Source organism: Eimeria tenella, genomic scaffold (genome assembly GCF_000499545.2).
Source record: "Eimeria tenella Houghton genomic scaffold, Eth_scaff101, whole genome shotgun sequence".
NCBI classification, from domain to species: Eukaryota; Apicomplexa; class Conoidasida; order Eucoccidiorida; family Eimeriidae; genus Eimeria; species Eimeria tenella.
The window spans coordinates 78,688-98,741 of NW_013541460.1; the positions used below are offsets into that span (position 1 = coordinate 78,688).

A 20,054-nucleotide genomic window follows, 5' to 3' on the forward strand; every position below is an offset into this window, starting at 1 on the left:
GCACCCACGGGAGGCCGAGGCCTCCTAAGGAAAAAAGTGAGCACAAAGCACTGCGACCTCACGCGTGGAGACGACAAAGTGGCGCCAAAAGAATCTGGTGCAGAAACGCACAAGAAATCAAGCAAAGGGTACCTCGCCACGAACTCATGAAAGAAAACGCTGACGCGAATGAGCAAGATGGGAGGAGATCCCGCAACACTGCACAGGCCTCTCTGGGGCGCCTCAGTCCCTCCCTAGATTAGAGGGAAAGGACGTCCATATGCCTTTTGATACCTTAAGTGACGCCCCTTGTGGCACACACGAACAAAAGAAAGAAACCGATAGCAAAGAGGGGGGCTCTTTTGTCTTCGCGGAGTTGCTAGGGCTGCAGCAGCAGTAGCAGCAGCAGCAGCAGTAGCAGGAGCAATCGGCAGCCCAGCAGCGTGCTATGATCCCCTGAACCGCTGCAGCAATCGGTTGGTTGCGCTTCTGTGGTCTTTTTTTGTCTTATCTTCTGCTCAATATGGCCCAATTAAGTGTGCTGTTTTATGTTTGTTGAAGACCGTCAGGGCTTGGAGTTTGCATCCCTCTCTTCCTCTCGCTGATCTTGCGTGCCACTCCCGTTGAAACTCACTAGTGCTGCTGTTGCTGCCGCAGCTGCTTGCTTGCCTCTTCTCGTTCTCGCCTCATTCATTCTTTTGGGAGGAGAACGACATCAGATATCGTGGGAGCGGCAGGTAACAGGGTCTCCCTTGATGAACACCAGCGGCAGCGGCTGCGGCGGCAGCAGCAGCCGGTGCTGCTGCTGCATCGGTACTCGATCTTGTTTCTGTTGCTTTCTTTGTTAGCTACGGCTTGTCGGGCATATTGTCTTCTCTGGTTTATCTCCCAGGAGCTTTGGGGCCATCTCTGGGGGCGTGCCTCCTCCTGTGGGCCCCTTTGTCCTCGGTGAGGCCCCAGTCTCCCCTGCAGTCTTCCCTCTCCACTTTTTCTCTAGAATTCCAAAGCAGAACTTCTAGGGACGATACGGGCAGGTCCGAGTAGCCGTTTGGTTGATTGGCAGCGGCGGAAGAACAGCAGCAGCCACACCTGGCGGAGCCGGGTGGCAGCAGCTGTTTACACACACACGTCCGAAATTCGTTCTTACCCATAATATGACCCTCAGTTTGTGACAGGACACGGGCTTGATCCCCTAAGACTTTCAGGACGGCACAATGGAGCAGCAGCAGCAGCAGCAGCTCCAGCAGCTCCAGCAGCTCCAGCAGCAACAGCAGCTGCAGCAGCAACAGCAGCAGCAGGATCCTCCGGGCCCTCTATTTCCTGCTGCGGCGAGTGGCATTCTGCAAACTCCTGGCGTCTCCTTCAACACCACGCGCTCACCTCCAGGGGAGAACCCGGGTTCTCTTCCTGTGACCTACCCAATAGACTACAAGAGCTGGGCTGCTGCAGCAACACAGCTGCAGCAAGGGCGGCTGCCCTCTCCACCGTCAGTTATCCACACACCGCAAGGCTCTCCACCCCGCGATGTGTGGGGTCCACACAGCTTGTCCCCACTGTACTCTCCCACATTGGGGAGTGACTTTGCGGCGTGGCAGCAGCAGCCTGTCACCCCACAGGAGGGACCACTGGAACAGCAGCAGCAGCAGCTGCTGCTGCTTCAGCAGCAGCAGCTCTCTGGGGACTGTCCAAGCGGTGGGGGCCCTCCCGCTCGCCCGAGCGGTTTGTCCAGCGAAAGCGTGAACGCCAGCTTCGATAAAGCACTTAAAGATGTTTGCTTCAGGGTGCACAAGGATAGTTCAGGCAGCACTTCTTCAGTCTCGACCCCAGAGAAAGCGCCCCAAGCCAATCTTTCCCTGGATAAGCTCATGCCCGCTGCGCACATATCGGTCAACGGCTGCTTGTGGATGGGGGAAGACACGCCATTTGCTGCAGCTGCCCCAACAGCCGCGGCGGACGGGGCCGGGGTCGACGCCAGCCAGCAACAGCAGCAGCAACAGCAACAGCAACAGCAGCAAATGCAGCAGCAACAAAACCAACGCTCCTCCGGCAGGTCGCGAACCCAAGGGCGGACTAAATACGGCCGGTCACACAACCGTGAGCGGCTCACCAGTCTAGTTATTTCTGTATTTTTTGTTCTCTTTAGCATTCTCTAATTCCATGCTTTCGTACACCTGGGCCCCAAAGAGGGGTCCAGGTGTACGTGTACAGGGGCCGAAACGCTTTCGTTTCCGTTTCGTTTGCCTCGTTTCCTTTGCTGTTCACGTTGTGCCGCCTAGTCGATGTTATTGGCATCTGTCTTTTTGCTTTTCTGGGCCTGTTGGCCAGTTTCCATGCTCATCTACTCTATCAGCGCTTCGTGTGTGTGTCTGTCGACGCGCCAGTTGTCGCATCATGCTTCCAGCAGTACCCTTGTAATTTTTCTGTCTATTTAGTTGCGGAAGTTTCAAAAACGGGACTGTGGGGTGCAGCTTCCTAGGGTCACGGCTGTCCCTCACACGGGTTTCAAGATTAGGGGTTTAGGTTCTAGGTATCAGCGCTGCGTGTTTCTTTTGCTCAGAGTCCGACCCTCTTGTTCGGAGCAGACCTTGTAGTGGGCTCACAGAGAACTGCAACAGGTTATCTTTCGCCCAGGCTCTCAATCAGGCGAAGCAGCTGCTGCAGGTGCCGCTGCAGCAGCAACAGCAGCAGCTCGCGGATGCTGCGGGCGCCGCTCAGATGCACGACTGCCTCGCTCGCTTGCATGAGGCCGTGCTTCTTTTGCAGAGGGAAAATCAACAGCTGGTGGCACGGGTCCAGCAGCTACAGCAGCAGCAGCAACAGATGCGCATGCAGGCGCTTCATCATCTGCAGGCATGTGCAAAGAATGGGGGTGCAGCTTCTCGTGCGCAGTCACTGAGTCCATTCGGAAAGGCTAGCGAGCTCAGCGCATCCGCAGAGAGATGCAGAAGCGGCGGTTTAACAGCCGCGCTCGGCAGGGTTCTAAGCGGCAGTGCCCTGCCTCTCCCAGAGGAGACCCCGGATGGGATCCGCAGTGCTCCCAATCCATCCACCCCTCTTCTTCGAGGTGGAGACATTTCTGTGGAAGGATTCCTCAGCACGTGAGTCCCATATTGAGATGCAGAAAGCTAAGTGCAAGAGAAAAGGTGCAAGGCACCGCGGTCTTCATCTAAGTGTTGCGGTCTGAGGAAACAGGCAAGGCTTTTGTTTTTCCGATTACTTCGAAAGAGCTGCTTTTACGGTGCCTGCTGCATTTGATTTGGGCTCCTGTGTATTGGGTAACAGGGATGTGTTCTTGCTGTAGGGCAGTTATTTCCCGTCTAGGATTGCATTGTCAGTCTCGGATCTTCATGTGAGTGTATAATTCATTGGCGACGCGTTTGCTGGTCTGTTTTATCTCAGGTTCCCATTTGCTCCTTGTTCCCGCGAGTACAGTCACTCGGTTCTAAAGTTCTGCGCAGACCACAACTTAGTTGTTAGGCTCCTGGGGTCCCAGGGTCGCCATGTGGAGTTACTGGAAAAAGAGCACCGATGCCGCATTCAAACTTCAGCTCAGGCGGCTTCGTTCCCGGGATATCCCAACGGCCGATGTGTACTTTTCATGGGGGCCCTTCCATCGCTTTTGCGAGCGAGTGCAGATCTTTTTGCTGTCGCCGACACCAGCAGGCCGGGCCTCCGTTCCAATGTGGGAGGGTACAGGATGTGTCTCATTGTGCCTGGAGAGTACGTAGGAAGACTGCTGCGCACCAACTGCTCTGGGCTGCACGCGCTGCAAGAGGGAGGTGGCAAGTCCGTTCATATTGCTCTAGGGAATCTCTGTGTGTTATTGGGAGGAGGCTACTCGGAGCGCGTGCTTCTAATAGACGGGTCGCTCGAGGGAGTTGCCCGGGTACTTGAGATGGCAGCAACGCAGCTGCAGGACTTCTTCCGCAGGAACCCCGGGCCGTCAGGAGGGCAGCCTTCTTCAGATGAGGTGCCCATGATCCAGAGGTACGAATTCCTTGATTATCCGAAGAGGATTGACTTGCAGTTATTGGATACGAGGCATCAAGCGCAGCCCTGACAATAGCAAGAGAAGCAGTACTTAATGCGGCGGAAACAGTTGAAGTCACTTTTCAAAGGCCTACGATGGCCTTCCTTATATCGGGGGGAGTTTTGTGGGATTACAGAACGCAACTGACTGAAGAGTGCGAGTACTTGGCGTTCTATCTGGTTGAACAAGAGGATTTGCCTCTTTTAGGTCAGTTCAGGCTGTTGTAAAACGGGGACATTCTTTGAGAAGCCCCCGATGGCCCCCCAACAGCCACTCTTTGGCTCAAGCCCAGCTAGCTGTCTAGCGTGCTGCCCATCTCGCCACTATGACGGCTCTAATCACCGCTATTTAGGGGCTTCTCTGTACATAAGTGACTCCCAACAATATGTTCGGAGACAGAACAGCAAGAGTGCGGCTACGTAGAATCCACAGCCGCAACAGCAACAGCTGCAGCAACAGCTGCAGCAACAGCAGCACGAGCAACAGCAGCAACAGCTGTGAATTTAATGGCCTGGCACTGTGGTTGGAAATCCTTCCGGTCGTTGATGTGACTCTGTTGGCCGTATGAAGCTACTCCGCCAGGCTGATCATCTGTGTCTCTGTCTCGAATTGGCAGGTGCTGCTGTTTGACGCTGTCTGTCTGCAGCCTCAGTAGCTGCTCATTCGTCTGCCGCTGTTGCAAGGCGGAAACGGTGCGCCGAATGAGGCATAAGGTTACACTGCGGTGGTGATACGCCCCAGCACACAGCAGCTGAGGTGGCTCTGGAGTGCGCTGCAGCAGTGGATATAGCAGCAAGGGCCTTTCATTTCCTTTCTGCATAGTTGAACACATAGCATCCACTAGGGAGATCGCAGAAAAGTGAAATATGACGGCCTTGCTCCCTAAGCCTGTAGCTTGCCTGCTGTGTGGGGATTCCCCATGGCTGGACAGACAGACGTCGGGGTCCCACCAAAGAACACGTAATATCGACATTAACCGAAGTTTTGCTTCAGGTTTGTCATGAGAAGATGTTGCAACGACTAACGCGGGTACAGTAACCGCGGTGTTCGATGGTGTGCGCTCCTATCTCGTAGCGCCCACCAGACTGAAGTGGGTAGCAAGGTCGAGAGCTGATTGTGCTCCCGCTGCTTCCTTTTGATTTATTGAGACTTCCTAGTTTGTAGCGTTGGTGAGTGTACTGTTGATGGCGAAGCGCAGGGAACAAATGAGTGTGATGGAACAAGTAGGCTGATCTAGGATTGAAGTGTGTCAGCTTGTTGCACGACATCCTGGTGCAGAGGCACACGTGGCACCTTGTGTAGGAAGGCGCAACATATTGACTTAGGCCTGCTGAGCTAAGCCATGCCCAACTGTCCATCAGGGGTTTTGCTTGCGCGCTGCTGCTCTTTTAGAGCTTAGCGCAACAGCTAGCATCACGATGGGGCTCGCGCGTTGCCAGGCGGGAGCAACTCGAACGTTACAGAAACTGAGTTTAGTTTGGATGGCCTCTGGGCTCGACAACAGTCATGGAGGCCTGGCTTTTTGCTGTGCAGCAATGGTTATTCATGAAGATACCACAAATTCAGCGTGAGCAGAACTTTCTGTGATGTTCCCGAGCAGCCTAGCAAGGAACATAAACTCGTGAGACCCTTCCTTGCGATGAGGAGCTGCGAGATTGTTGTGGGTCTTGTCAAGATTTTGGAAGATTATTTTTTCACAATGAATTTCCTTCGCTATATGTGCGAACCGCTTCACCTTCTTGCTACACTTGCTGCAACCTGCAAATACGCTTTACCTCTAAACTTAGCCAGCAACGCTGCTACCTGCCATCATGCTTCTCTAAAGGTGGTATGAATATGCAGTAAACGCTGTATGCGTGCAAAATGCTTGTTTGCTAAATCTTCAGGTGAGGCGATCATTTCTCTGCTGAAGCCGCGGTAGCTGCACTACGGCGTTTGAGACCTATTTTCTTGCATGTTGCGAAGCTAAGCGTTGCAAGAAGGTTTGAAGTGCGCCTCAACAACAGTTATTGCGATACGGTTTCACGCATGAGCACCCACTTCTTTGTTATTTAAAGACAGTTGCATCCTTTAGCCAGTCTCCTTCAAGCCGCACTGCAGAGCTCAGTGGCAACACTGGGGCCTGAAGGGAGTTTCAACAACAATTATTGAATTTACGCGTGCACACCCATTTTCTAGTCATTTGAAGAGAGCACTCTTTAGCCACTCTCCTCCAAGCCGCAGTACGAAGCTTATTGGCAAGTGTCTTGTTCACTAATCACGCAGGAATGGGCCCAGATTCAGACAAAGAGGTAAACTAAGTACCAGTCCTGAGCATGAAGGTGGGTTCTGCCGGGGAAAGCTTCCTGAAGAGATTCAAGGATCCCCCTTTTGTTAGCACGTTCCAGGCCTCTTTTCTGAGGATTTCTGGGGCTCGCAGGCTCTCTTAGCGAGCTTCCTTATTGTGGCAGAAGCTAGCACAGAGCCATCCTCATTCATATGAGAAGCTGGTAATTATAAGTGATATTCACAAGGAGGCCAATATAACACCTCAAACCTTTTACCATGCATTGCGAAGAGTTCCTTTTTCAGACGACACTCCCCTACATACAAGACACATATGTACAGTAGATGACAAATATTGTCTCGTTGCAGCGTAGCTGCTGCACTGTGCTCTCTGCCGGATGGGCATACCTTGCGCCGTAGTCTAAAGAGCGCTGTGCCCACATTGCCGCAAAACGCTATGACCAACAAAACATCTAATCCCTGAGTTGCTCAGCACGAGGTGTTGCATGAGGCTTGCAAAGCTGTATCTTTTGATCTATAATCTTCGTACGCTCACTTCCGTAAGGCTGCCGAACAATGGGGAAAGTGAACAATTGACGGGGAGTTAAGAAGGCACTCGATGGAATGTTCGCTTCAATGAAAAATGAATAAAGCTTCAACGCGGACCCGCTTATGTAGCACGTATGCAGTAATGCCAAACCATAGTAGCACTGGAGTAGACTCTGGGCCCGTTAATTCCCGCAGCCCTCCCCCGCCACTGACTCTATGAACGGACTGCATTTGGCAAGGCTTGTGCAGTGCATCGCTCTACCAAATTCTACGCTGCTGTTGCAGCCTAGCCTATTGTGTGTCTGCAGGCTCACAGCTTGACATGTATAACCAAAACCAAGCCTACAGAGGTTAAGTGCTCGGACAGCCAGCATGAAAGGAAGTACTTGTGCGACATGGAAGAAGCAGCTCGAAAACCTACATCTCCTCTCTTGTACCCCAACTAAGTGCAAATACCATAATCAGTAACGCATGCCTCAGTCTTATTCTTCTGACTGGGAGAGTGCATTTACTTATATTTCTTGGTCTTAGGTTTTTTTTACTCGCCAACTCCGTCTTCTTGCCCAACTGTTTCTGTATCCATCGTCCACTCTCTGGACAAAGATGGCCTTGTGTGCTGCTTTCCACGCTGTTAAACTGTAGGTTGTTGGATGCATGCTCACCGAAAAGAGCAAATACATTAGTCAAGTGAAGCAGCATATGCTGCGGCAACGAGTGCTGCAGCAGCGGTGGCAGATGCTGCTGCCGCAGTTGCTGCCAACGCCTGGTGATCAGACACCGCTTCATACCCAGTCTTCAAAATCTCCTTCGGATCTTTCGAGCGATGGGCAGAGGCTTTCCCAAGCTGAGAGAAGAAGCTCCCAGTTGTTCATTATGCCCCGTCAAGGAAGGTCCTTCTTGGGGCTTCCTGCTTTCGCTTTTGCTGGTGCTTTCATGTTGTTGCAACAGTTGCACCAAGAGGCGACCCATGGCTTGAAGGGCCTCCTTGTTTTCCTGCGCGCCGGAAAGGCGCAGCAGTAACAATAAAAGAAGCAATTGAAAAAGTGACCTCTGCTGCTGTAGATGCTGCATGTAGCATTCTCGATGTAGGTACACCAAGTCAGGCGGCAGCACCCGCTTTAGCGTCAATTCACTGCACGCAGCCGTTGCTGCAGTAGCATTACTTGCATCAGGGTCAGTTGCTACTGTGCGCTGCTGCTGCTGTTTGGGGGCAGGTAGCTGCTGCCTTAACAACGATAAAATTTCCTTCTGCAGTGGTTCAAGCTCCCCATCGGTCATTTCCATGCTCACAAGGCTCTTGTAGGCTGCTTCAGCTGCTGCCGCATCTACTGCGCTAGCTGCGCGTCCCTCCGCCGCTGCAGCAGCGGTGGCAGCAGCAGGGCACCCGCCTTCTGACTGTTGTTGCAGCGCTGCTGCTTCTACTTCGAGTGCAACAGATAAGACAGAAGGCTGCGCCCCGATACAAGAGCTCACCTGCAAGTACTTGGGCTGTTGCTGCTGCTGTTGTTTGTCCTTCTGCTGCTGATGCTGCTGCCGATTGTTGCTATCGCAAAAATTGTCCGCGGGGTTCACCTCAACAAGCTGCAAGAGCGGGGTGGTAGACATTGCTACTGCTGCTGCCGTAAGCCCCCCCAAACTCAGTTCCTCACTTTGCTCAGCCTTGTTCTCAACGCTCATGTTGCAGCTGCTGTTTTCGCCAGTACTGTTATCGCTGCTGCTGCCGCTGTTGCTATTCCCTGCAGAGGCAGTTGCCGCCCAGAGAGCAGGGGCGACGGCAGCTACTATAGCGTCAGCCAGGTGCTGCTGCTGCTGCTGCTGTTTAAGGGCCACAGCAACGGCATCTCGCAGGTAATACTGCTGCTGCTGCTCGTCTAGACTAAGGCCAAGAGAACAACTGCATAAAAAGCAACGCCGCAGCCTCTCGGCCTCTTGGAGGATGACTCGCGAGGGACTGACTGCTGCTGCTGCCTCTGCTGCTGCTGCTGCTGCCGCGGAGCACTGACGCAATGCAAGCAACACACGCTCTGACTCCTCCGCCGCTGCAGAATCCGCCACCTGCGAACCCAGCGCAGCGACAGCAGCAGCAGCTGCTTTCTCAGTGGGAATGGCTGCAGCGAGCTGCAGCAAAGCAACAGTCCACTGCTGCGGCGTGGCAGCAGCAACAGCACGCTTGCGCTTCATGCTTTCTTCAGGAATTTCTGCGCCTCCTGGCGGAATCCCACTTCCACAGAATGCTCCTGGAAGGCTCCCAAGTGGTTCTGTTTTGCTGCAGCTGACGTCTGCTGCTGAAAAGCACCACTGCCACAGTTTCGTCTCGTGCTGCTGCAGTTGCTGCGCCACTTCTGTCGCCACCGAAGCCAGATTCTCTACATGCGTCTGCTGCTGCTGCTGCTCGTTGCTTGCTGCTGCTGCTGCTGCTGCTGCTGCTGTTGCTGCCGCCCCAGGTACTGCGAGTCCTGAATCTCCCCTTGAGGTTTCGCGCACTGCCTGCGAGGAAGCCGACGCTGTGGACCCACTCTGTGAAGCAGAAGAGGCAGCGGCTGTGTCTGTCTGCATTGCATGCAGCGCTAGTTGAGCAGCAACAACAGGAGGCAGCCAGGAAGGAAAGCGAATCTGGCCCGACTGGGTGCTTTGAGTCCCCTCAAGTGTGCCCTCTTGAAAGGCCTGCAGAGCCCCCTGCGCCTCGTGCTGCCTCATTTCTGCCATTCCCAGTGAGCTCAGCGCATGCACTGCAGCATTCATCTGCTGCTCGAGTGCTGAGGGCGTGTCTTCTGGTCCTGCAGGGGCAGCCTCAGCATCAGCAGATGCTGCTGCAGCGCTGTCTGTTTCGAAGGAGGAACGGCTTGCTGCTGCTATCCAGCTGGATACTCCCGGCCACGAATGCTGTGCTGCTGCTGCTGCTGCTGCTGCGGAGGCCGTACGAGAGGATGCTAAGGAGTGTCGTCCGCCTCCACTTTGCTGCTGCTGCTGCAGGCGTCGTCGCATGTGTCTCTCCAAGTGCTGCAGTTTCGCAGCGGATGTGGAGAAGCGACGAGAGCAGCAGAAGCACAAAAACGGCTTCCCTGCATGCATCTGTTGCGACAGCGACGGCGAGGGCGGGGCCAGCAGCAGCTGCGCGTATATGAGGCAGTTGCCGATCACTTGCTGCTGCTGCTGCTGCTGCTGCCGCTGCCGCAGCCTGGCCACCAAAGAAATCAGCAACACTATTGCTAGAGGTGCAAGCTCAGAGACGCGCGCAGCGTACGTCGGGTGGCGAATGCAGTCGTATGCAGCTGCTGGAGCTGCCTGCGAGTTTGGCTGCCGCCGGTCTGTGCTTAGCTGCGTCTCGCGCTGGAAATGGCGTCGCAGAAAATCTGGCAGCAAAGACACTGAGAGCTTGCTGAGAGGCGCTGAGGTGGAGGGGTCGAAGTTGAGCGCAAGTGGCTCCTGCGCCGTGCTGTTGCTTCTCCCGGCAGCTGCCGCTGCAGCAGCCGACTGCTTGCTGCCAGTGCCCGACAAACCTGCTGCAGCAGCACGGTGCTGCTGCAATGACACAAACCGACAGAGGGAGCTGGGAGGGGGCAGCGACAACATAGCCACAGGGTCCTCAGATTCGGACGCCGCCTCGCAGAGGCTCTCCTCCCCTGGGCCACGGACGGGCCCCATGCCATCTAAAGGAGGCGCCACCATTTTTACACCGGCTAGGAACTCAGCAAGAAAACAGAATCAGGGAAACACGGCGTAAAGGGGCCCCCATGCGCCTCCCTACCCCGAGGCCGAGCCCGGTAGGAGACCCAAGGGAGCACTCAAGGATGCAGTTGCCCTCCGTTGCATTTTTTTTGTCTTCAGAAGGACAAGACGCAACGCAATCCGGCCTAAAAAGACAATGCGCTGCAAAGAGATGCTGCATGCATCTTGGGGCTTGCTCCGTATGCGCATGCCTCGTGACTATGCTTCTAGAATTCCACTGCTCTGGACATTATATTTGAATAAATTTTGTTGGGCTCTCATGTCAGAGACCCTTGCAGCTCTTTAACGCCGCGGTGGATATATGCATCCCCGTTTCTCTCGCCTTTTACCCGTGCTCACAGGCTCCCTGGTAACATTTTTAGGCTTTTTTAGCCCCATTTTTTTGTGTGTTCTGCTCACTTGGTAAAATGGCAGACCCTGCCACAAGAGCTGTGGTGGACAAGTTGCCGCTTTGCTCCATAAACGCTGGACCGAGGAGCCCGCAGTGGAACGATCGTCTCAAGGAGGAATATATGGCGCTCATTAGTTACTTGACTCTCGCCAAAGAGAATGACAAGGAATGGTTTAAAATAGAGGCTAACAAGGAAGGCACAGAGTGGGACACAGCACACAAATTCCACTACGCTGACACTGTATGCAGCTCATTGCGACAACTGTTTCAAACCCTGCAGAACCACTGAAAGGTTCTAATTGCATTCACTAGTGACTGGTCGCTCCACGTACCGAGTTTCCCGAGCTCATATGGTCCCTTACCAGGCACGCCTTCTGTACTGAGCTGCATCCGTCTGTGCCTTTGCTGGGCGACAGCAATGACGCATTGCCGTTTTGCTGCGGGTGAATTAGGTGGAGGGGCCGATGCTGGTGCATGTACGAGATGGCCAAGTACGAATTTGAACTAGCCTTTGATGTAAGACAGTAGGAACTGAGACGCACTCCAACAAGTACAAACACTGGCTTCTCCCAGCTTCCCGTCGCTGCACCGTTGGCATTATTCTTGCTGCAAGGGCATTTAACGCAGTGACGGCTCTCTGTACATATATAATTACACGTCTGTGAACTTCTGTATGCGTTTGCCCGAAAGCATGCGCATTCGAGCGAATATTTTGGGATGCTTGCACTCAGAGACCATTACAGGAATACTCGGATTTTTTTGCTGATGTGTAAATAGGTTTCTACGTAGGCGTGCAAATCTATGTATGCATATATATGTGTTCCCACAACTGAACACGGCTATGTGTGCAGCCGAGTATATGTTTTCGTGCTCTTGAGTATGCATAACAGCATACAGTGATGGTCATAAGATACGTACATGCGCACATACGAGTACCTAGACGCATGCATGCTAACTACTATTCGCTTTTCACGTCATTTTCCACTCTGCAGGTATTCATGTTTGAATTCCTGCTTGTACCTGCTGCTATGTCACCACTCAACAGTTTAGCTTTTCCGTGGGCTTTGTGAATGCTTTGTGAATGCTTTGTGAATGCACGAACAAGTGTAGGCGCCTTCACACATGCGTCGGACTCTGTGCAGGTTTTTGCCCTCGAATACATACCTGCATGTCTGTTTACTCTTTGGCTCTTGCATCAGTCAGATGCCGGGCAGGCCGAGCAGGCCCTTCGCTTTCGCTGTGCTCGATTTGTCCTTCTTTCTACAGATCCCTCCTACGTATCCTTTGACACCGATCGAGTTGCGGTTGCCGGAGCTTGACGGAAAGACAAGCAAGATGTACAGGTGCATCAACTTCTGCAAGCATACTTCTGTCTTTCTGTCTTTTCGCTGATTGCTGCTTGTTTATTTTTCCCCTGGTGGTTGTCTGCGCCGGTGCCTAGCCCTTGACGGCATGCTGCTTTCATATAAAGAGAAGCTTGCGTGGTTTTGCACGCAGAGGTGGGCGGATATGTTTGGACGCTCATTTTGCTCCTTTGTGGAACAAGAACGTCCCCAAGTTTGGCATAGCGCACGCGCTTGCTTTGGGGGTAAGTGCAGCTGTGGCTGCTGTTCACTTTGTTTGCTTCGACTGCGCTGGGGCGTGTTTTTGTCGCTTGGCTGTTCGCACAATGACCGCCGCCAGCAATCACAGTAGCTACTGTGCGTGTGTGCTGATTGCTGCAGCTAGGGCCCTGGCTGGCTGCTGAGGTGCCTTATCTTGTGGACACGGGGGTTATCATGGCTTCGTAGGTTAACTCTTTTAACTATAGTAACTGCTGGAGGAGGAGCTGATCGGCGCTGTAGATGCGTGTTTGTTCTTGGAAGCTTTTTGGTGACAGTGACGGAGAGCCGGCTGTAAAAAACTCTATCCTGTAAACTTCAACAAAAAATGAAACTGCGCAGCATAAGTGTAAGGCTTGCAGGCGCTGTATCTCTTCAGCCAAAGCGAAGAAGTAGACACTTAGCCCTAAACTAAACAAAAACTATGAATTATTCGCAAAGGGGGGCCCTCTGCCGCACCCTGTGTCACCATGCCCACAGGACTGCACACGATATGGTCTGCTTCGCTTCCATAGGTGTTGTTCATCACCTCACAGGAATTAGACGACTAGGGTAAAAGACACAGTTTATGGCCAGCACCCTGCGCATTTTCTCTTCCCTAAGATCGAAACAGAGGCAGAGAGGAGCCACATACAGGAACAGTACAGGGTGCAAGGCCTTGCGACAAGAACTGGACAGAAAATACGAACCACAATAACTACTGTGAATGCTGTCGGCGGTCATTGTGCGAGCAGCCAAGCGACAAAAACACGCCTCCGCGCGGTCGAAGCAAACAAAGTGAACAACAGCCACAGCTATGCTTACCCCCAAAGCAAGCGCGTGCTATGGCTGTCGCTGCAGCAGCTATTGCGCCGGAAAACCGAATGTCGTGCATTCATCCTACACATGCGCCACTTCTGTGCTTCTATCGGGCCACAAACGTTAGAAAAAGCCTTTCAGGTGCACTGAACACATAAAAAGGCGACAGAGGGCGTACTAGTGCAATGGGATATCCCACATCTGGCCACATCCGCTTTTTGTCTTTCTGCGGCCGAACATATTTGCTGGCGAATGCGCTGGGTGCCCCACGTAATGCGTATTTAGGGGCAGCTTGGGGATGCGGGGTGCGCAGAGAGATCTACTGCTTGGCTGTGTAGTGCAAGGGGGAATCAGTCCACCCCATTCATTCAATTATTCATGAGGGAGACACAGCGGCGTAACTATCGCTGATTAACGTTGTTCCCCCTGAAAACGAGACGGTCAAAACTAGTCTTCCCAGGTGAGGGCTCAAGTTGAGAATGTTATAGCTCACTTCTAGACTGGCGAGGCCAAAGAAAGCATCCTTAGCTGGGATGTTGAGGCGTGGTGGTCCACCGTGTCAGTGATCTAATTGCGATGAGCGAGTGACCCGACAGCAGTGACAACGAGAAATTTGAGGGCTTGCAAATGCATTAATCTACATATCTTATCTTTGCAGTGAAAAAGGTTCCAATTTTGTTTAGGCTTCCATGGATTTCAACGACTTGCGCGCTTGAGGACACAGCGCGCACCGCCCCGTGCGTGATGTTACCTTTGTGTCTTCTCGATGCTATTCCTGTGAAATATTATCTGAAACGAGTTCAACAGCTTCCAAATCAAATAAAGTGTAAAGGGTCCTTCTTCGGTACTTTATCTCTTGTAAGGCACACTCAAGCACATTTGCCTTGCACGTGGCCCAGGAATCTTAATTAGGATTTTTGCTTGTCTCCGGCTGCTAAACAATGCCCAAGGAATTTCGTAACTTTTGTACCTCAAAGACTATATTACCCTACCTTTGACATAATAACCTTCCCAACGACCTGAGCAAGAAGGGCACAAAGGTTGTTGTCCTGTATCGGCCTGGCTGAGGTGTGCGGAGGCTCTTTAAGTGACCTACCACGTGGCCTTGCAGGAGCACATAGCGTCTTTTTGACCTCTCTCTTGTCCTTATTTGTCGTTTGTTTTTGGCAGATGGTCAAACTCCCACGTTTCAAGCCAAAGCCAAAGGTGACCTTCCCCGTGAAGGCTAGTCAGAGCGGGAGCGTGGGGAGATGTCCTGGGCCCACCCTTTTAGCTGAAATGAGGGTTCATGGGGCCATATAAATGTCAAAAGAGCCAGGGTGCCCCCTGCCCGACTGGGCTTCCCTGTGTGCAGCGCCCTCGGCGACCTCGGAGCTGCTGCTGCTCAGCGTCGCAGTGCTGCAGCGGGAGTGTCTGGACAGTTTGTTCTGCAGCTCTGCGGCTAGGGCTACGGACTTTGCAGTCTCGTCTCAGGGGGATTTCACTGAATACGAGATTGAGCACCGCCTTTGGGCCATCCGCATGAGTGTGGGGTTGCCGGATGTGCCGCCTGTTTCCTTCCGTGAGATCGCTACTGCCACCTCACCCTTGCGAGCTAGATTGCCCTGGCTGCCCTTGGTGGACGCTGAAGCAGCCTTGGTTGCATCTCTTGCGAGTGACACTAGCCAGCAGGGTCCACCTTGGGGAGGAGGAAAGACTGGTGAGGCACTGCAGGCTGTTGCACGTCTCGCCCAAGTAGATCCTCCCTGGAGCTCCATTCTTACTTCTGCGTCTCAACGGCTTCCGCACGTACTGCTGAAGCTGCTGAAGCTAGTGGGCCCACACAGCCTGCAGCGCCAGCTCTTCGAAAGAACCCCAGCCACAGCTCATGAGGGAGAGCAGCAGCGGCTGGCGCCTGCAGGCGAGCTCGTGCTCGCTGTGTTGAGGCTTTGCCTGCAGCAGCAAGCTGCTTCCAGCCTTTGTAAAAGAAACGGTGGGGAGGGGAAAGTCCAGGCAGGGGGTTCACCGGGGGCCTCCAACGGCGAGTTGAGACACCAGCTTCTTCACACTCCTGTCCAACGTGACAGCAGCAACAGTGACGCGTTTCCTGCAGACACCGTAGAGGCAAAGAAGTTTTTGCAGCGGCTCGCTGCGGAGCGCGAGGCTCTCGAAACCTTGTCATGTACGTACACCTCAATGCATCACCAACAGAATGCAAAGATGACTTTCTAGCCTAGATCTCCGTTCGTGGGCTTTGAGCCGTGTTCCTTTGTCCCCCCGCTTCTCGTGTCAGTGTCTCTACGTTGCGTCAATCTTTTCATTCCCTGAAGGCTTGTTCTTTGCTGCTTTTGTTGTTTGGTTGTTTTCAAGGCTGCCTATATCGCTGACTGTGCCTCTGGATGCGCTTTAACTGCCTGCAGCTGCTGCCGCGTCTTCTCCTGTCTCTTGTCTTCTCTTTCTGGAACAGCTGCTGCAGCGCCCTCAACTTCAGCACCTGTATGCGTTCCAGGCTCCAGGGGAGGCGGTCTTACGGCAAGTGTTTTACGGCTATCTCCTCGGCTGTTTCGCCCCCGCCACCGCACCTCCTACAGAAGCCTCCCCCGGAGGTCTCAGGCTGGAGCTTTCCGCAGTATGCAGGGAGCTGATGGAAGCTGCGGGGGTGCCATCCCTCTGCCTTCTGGACATCAGTGACTGCAGCCCTAGGGAGGCTGAGGAGGAGATTCTTCCAGGAAAGCGTGTCAGCATATATAAACAAAAGACAAGCAGCGAAACTTGCCCTCAGGCTCAAACCCGAGAGGAGGCAGTGGCTCGAACTCATGCGACAGAGGGGGGAATTCTAAGCCCCCAGCACAGAGACGGGGAGGCGAACCGAAAAGGTGTGCTTCTGCTGCCCCCTGATGGCTGCGATGCTTCTGTCAGGGCATTTTGCTGCTTCTTGCACCCAAAACTCAGGCCAAGCACTCCGTGGCTTAGCTCGAATTCTTGCAGTGAGAGCGAGGCTGGGGGGGATAGCTGGAACTCATCTGCAAAGCCATGGCGGTCCGCAGACGCGTGGGGACTGAAGACAGAAACGCCCAGCGAACTAACTCCCAAGGGTCTCGATAACACGAGTACAATGTATTCCCCGCCCCAGGCTCAGAAGCACTTATGTAGAGGGTCTGAAGAACGAAGTGTTGCTGAAGAGCTGAGAGCCTTGGACGACGAACTGCGGCCTTCTATGAAGACAAACAGACAAAAAGGCCACCTGCTGCGGCTGCTGGCGAAGTGGCTAAGGACCCCTGCCTGGATTCATGGACTTGAGGGAGAAAACAGCCAAGGGACGGAAACTAGAAGAGAAAGGAGCTGCAAAAACAAACTCGAACTCTCCCCACTCCTCCTGCCATATGGGTCCTCAGTTACTGCCTTTGGAGACTGGGCGTCAGACCTGGACCTTGTGCTGCTGCTGCCGTTTACCTGCTGCAGCAGTGAGGAACACGACGGCAACAGTGATGCAGCCTCTCCACGAAGGAGCGCAGCTGCAGCTGCTGCTGCAGCTGCTGTTGCAGCTGAGTTGCAGAGTGCAGGAGTGAGAGGTAGCCTTAGCTTCTCGAGCTGTTACAGCTCTCCTGCTTCACCCAAGAGAATCTGTGGTGACAAAGCCGGAGATGAGCTTGAGGGACATGAGAGGGTCTTGAAGCCTCTCTTTTATGTTCGTCAATCCCGTTCTCGCGCGGAATGCGCTCTAATGCTGACGCGCCTGGAGGATCTAATCTGCGGAGAAGCCCAGCTGCAGAATCTCTTCACAAGTGTTGAAGTTGTTGTTCCTCACAGAGCTCCTCCGGTATTGCGCGGAGTCTACAAACACCCCAGAATACCTCGAAAACGCCGCTCAAGAAGTCCTACCTACCCTGTGACAGAAACTGGAGAGAATCCTCTTACAGGTTTTCTGAAGGTCCAGGGCCCAGCATGCGCGCCCACAGGCCTCGCCAGAGAGAGAAATGGTGCAGAGAAGAGGGGCTGCAGCTCAAAGGAAATTGCACCAAAAGAGGAACCTTGGGATGCAGAGGAAATAAGTGCCAACAGCACGTCCACAGTTTCATGTTCTGAACAAGGAGAAAGTAGCGAAGTTAATGACCTGCCACCCAAGCTGTCAGATCCAGGCTCACCCATAGAAAGACACAGCAGGCTGGGCCCCTTAGGACGGCCCACTTGTGCCACTCAGGGGCATCAAGAAGAAACCTGGCGCCCATGCACCAGCATCAAATTTGAAATAACTGTTGGATGCCCCTTGGGGGCCCTAAATACTCAGCTTTTGAAGGCGTACGGACAGTGCAGTCCCTTCCTGCCGCCCTTGGCTAGGCTTGTGAGGCATTGGGCAGATTGCAGGGGTTTGACAGGTCGGGCTTCATAAGTAACAGTTAAGGACCAGCTAGCTAAGTAATTAGCCACTGTGCTGCTTAGATATCCTACAGCATGCCGATGCCGTCATCAACTATTCTTTGAAAATCAAAGAGGTGCCACAGCTTTTGCAGCAAGGCTTCTTTGAATTGCCTTATCCATTTCTCAGGCGCTAGGAACAAGTCCACGCTCTACGAAAACCATTAAGTGCCTGGCCTTATTTCACTGGGAAATCTGCTGTCTTAGTGCCACTGTGTTGCTCAGGAACCCGAGATGGCTGTCTCTCCAGTTACGCCTGGTCCCTCTTGGTGGTATTCTTTTGTCTTTCCACCACTCCCCCGCTCTTGCCCCGCTTGCAGACCACTACTACTTTGCCAGCTGCGGCAACGCAGGACCAGCTCTCAAAAGTGCTATCCCGCCAAAGTTCAGAGGACCTCCAGGCTTCTCCCATTTGCCCGCAGCCCAGCGGCGAAGGCTTTTCCTGCACTCTGGGGGCCTCGCAGCCTAGCGTGATGCCTCTGGAGCTTGTTGAGGGCACGCATCACGTATGGTTCTTGAGCCCAGAGGCTCCAAACCCCACGGGCTCCAGGGCGTTAGATCTGCTGCGGCCAATTTACAAGAAAGCCAGCGAGTCGCAGCTGCTGGAACGCCTGCAGCACTACATTCCAGGCCATATCCTAGTGATGCCCCAAAATGCTAAGGCCCTCTCCACCGACAAAAATAAAGGCAGCGATTGCCTGCACCCAGGAAAGGGTGACATCTCTCACATAGGCCCACGTAGAGGCCAATCAGCGCACTCCGTGCCTGCCGTAGCTCACGTAGCTGACGGGAAGAGACCACTGGTCAATTTGGCTGACTTTGGCTACCCTGAAGGACTTTCCCAATCGAAGTTTCTTCTCCCCCTCAAGCAAAGAAAGAATCAGCGCAACACCCCTCTGCGAAAGGAAGACTGGGCTAACGTTGCTTCCTTATTTCATGCTTTCTTTGCATTTTATGGCTACAACTTTAACTCCTTTTCTCTCCTAGTGTCTCTGCAAGGATCAAGTCAGCGGTTTAAAGAGCCTATCTACAGACATAGCTCGAAAGTTGACAGCGTACACACGCATGAGACTCAAACAGGCTGCCCCGCTGTCGCCACATGCACGGAGGAACTGCCTCAAGTCTGCAGCAGCGACGAACGAAGCAAGAATTCAAAACTACAGGAAGAGACGGCCAGGTGCACACTGGAGTGTCAACAGGCTATTATGATGGGGAAAACAGCAGCGGAGAACCACGCTGCAGCACCTAAAGACACATGGGGCTCCGTAGGACATAAGCACTCAACCTCCTGCCTATTTGTAGAGGGTCAGGCCCTTGGAAGCCCCACAGAAGAAGTGCTTCAAGCACTGAGCAGGCAGCATGAAGGTGAGCAACACACTCATGCACTTCACGTGCTACTTGTGGGCAGCAGCAACAGTTGCTGCTTTTGCTGTAGTGGAGGTGCATTGATGTAACCGTTGCTGCGGTTCTAGACGCTGCTGGTAATTACTGTCTAAGGCTCCTGCACCCGCAGTAGGAAACGGGAGGCAGTTCGGTGCAATTGCCTGTTGCGCTTTCAGTCCCAGCACGGCGGCAAAGTACTTCTTTCGGCATTGAAATAGAGGATCCCATGGAGGCATGGAGATATCACTGGTATCAAAGATTCAAAGGCGAGTTGCGACGAGCTCAGCTACACGGCCCCGGCAGCAAAATAACCCTGAGTCTTGACTCATTCGCAGCAGACACTAGACTGCGCAGGCCACTCCAATCCCTCATGCCGCCTGCTCTTCTTAGCAGAGTCCTTGAAGCGTTTCCACGGAGTATGAAAGCCTTTAGCTGCAATAGTATCATGGGTCTTCTTGTAACGAGGGGAGAATATACTGCGGCAGCCGATATGCATGTCTACAGGTTCTGAAATGTTTTATTACGAAGTGAGGAGAGCTGAGCGGCTACTTCGAGACGGGTAAGAAAACGTTTTAGGAGAAAACGAATTAACTTAGATTCAGTTATACGCAAGTAAACAGCTTTGGGAAGAAGAGCGGCCCCACCGAGCGCAGGGGACACACAGAAGCTAAAGACTCTTTGCACCATTAGAGCTCCCTGCTTTTGCAGTGTGGCTGATGCAGGCGAGCTCCACTTAGCCATATCTTTGTTGGTGACTGAAGGCAGCTGCTGTTGCCGCAGCAGCTGAATTTGCTTCCAAAGCAGCAGCAACGCAACTTTTAAAGGGGTAAGAATGGCAGCTTTTAAGAGGGCTACGCACGCTTCCCTTACTGCCTGTTTCAGCGTTGTCTGTCTGGCTAATGACCGCCCCTAATGTGTGACTGTGCTTCATCCT

The 20,054-nt window shown here is 53.3% G+C and overlaps 4 protein-coding genes across 4 annotated transcripts; 3 read left to right on the forward strand and 1 right to left on the reverse strand.

Annotated features, from left to right (window-relative positions):
* Positions 1-1,193: 1,193 nt before the first annotated feature.
* On the forward strand, positions 1,194-4,039 carry ETH_00025375 (KH domain containing protein, putative; the record flags this gene model as incomplete). The annotated part of the gene is made up of 3 exons (XM_013372644.1): positions 1,194-2,073; positions 2,537-3,077; positions 3,379-4,039. The coding sequence occupies 3 exons, from the start codon at positions 1,194-1,196 to the stop codon at positions 4,037-4,039; spliced, it is 2,082 nt and encodes a 693-aa protein (XP_013228098.1).
* A 3,579-nt stretch (positions 4,040-7,618) lies between these two features.
* Positions 7,619-10,492, reverse strand: ETH_00025380 (uncharacterized protein; the record flags this gene model as incomplete). The annotated part of the gene is made up of 1 exon (XM_013372645.1): positions 7,619-10,492. One exon carries the CDS (start codon positions 10,490-10,492, stop codon positions 7,619-7,621), a length of 2,874 nt encoding a protein of 957 aa, XP_013228099.1.
* Positions 10,493-10,959: 467 nt separating this feature from the next.
* Positions 10,960-12,733, forward strand: ETH_00025385 (uncharacterized protein; the record flags this gene model as incomplete). The annotated part of the gene is made up of 5 exons (XM_013372646.1): positions 10,960-11,147; positions 11,396-11,459; positions 12,210-12,286; positions 12,441-12,531; positions 12,668-12,733. The coding sequence occupies 5 exons, from the start codon at positions 10,960-10,962 to the stop codon at positions 12,731-12,733; spliced, it is 486 nt and encodes a 161-aa protein (XP_013228100.1).
* Positions 12,734-14,644: 1,911 nt separating this feature from the next.
* ETH_00025390 (uncharacterized protein) lies at positions 14,645-19,907 on the forward strand (the record flags this gene model as incomplete). The annotated part of the gene is made up of 6 exons (XM_013372647.1): positions 14,645-15,503; positions 15,742-17,697; positions 17,963-19,102; positions 19,297-19,386; positions 19,625-19,679; positions 19,829-19,907. 6 exons carry the CDS (start codon positions 14,645-14,647, stop codon positions 19,905-19,907), a joined length of 4,179 nt encoding a protein of 1,392 aa, XP_013228101.1.
* Between the last annotated feature and the right edge of the window lie 147 nt (positions 19,908-20,054).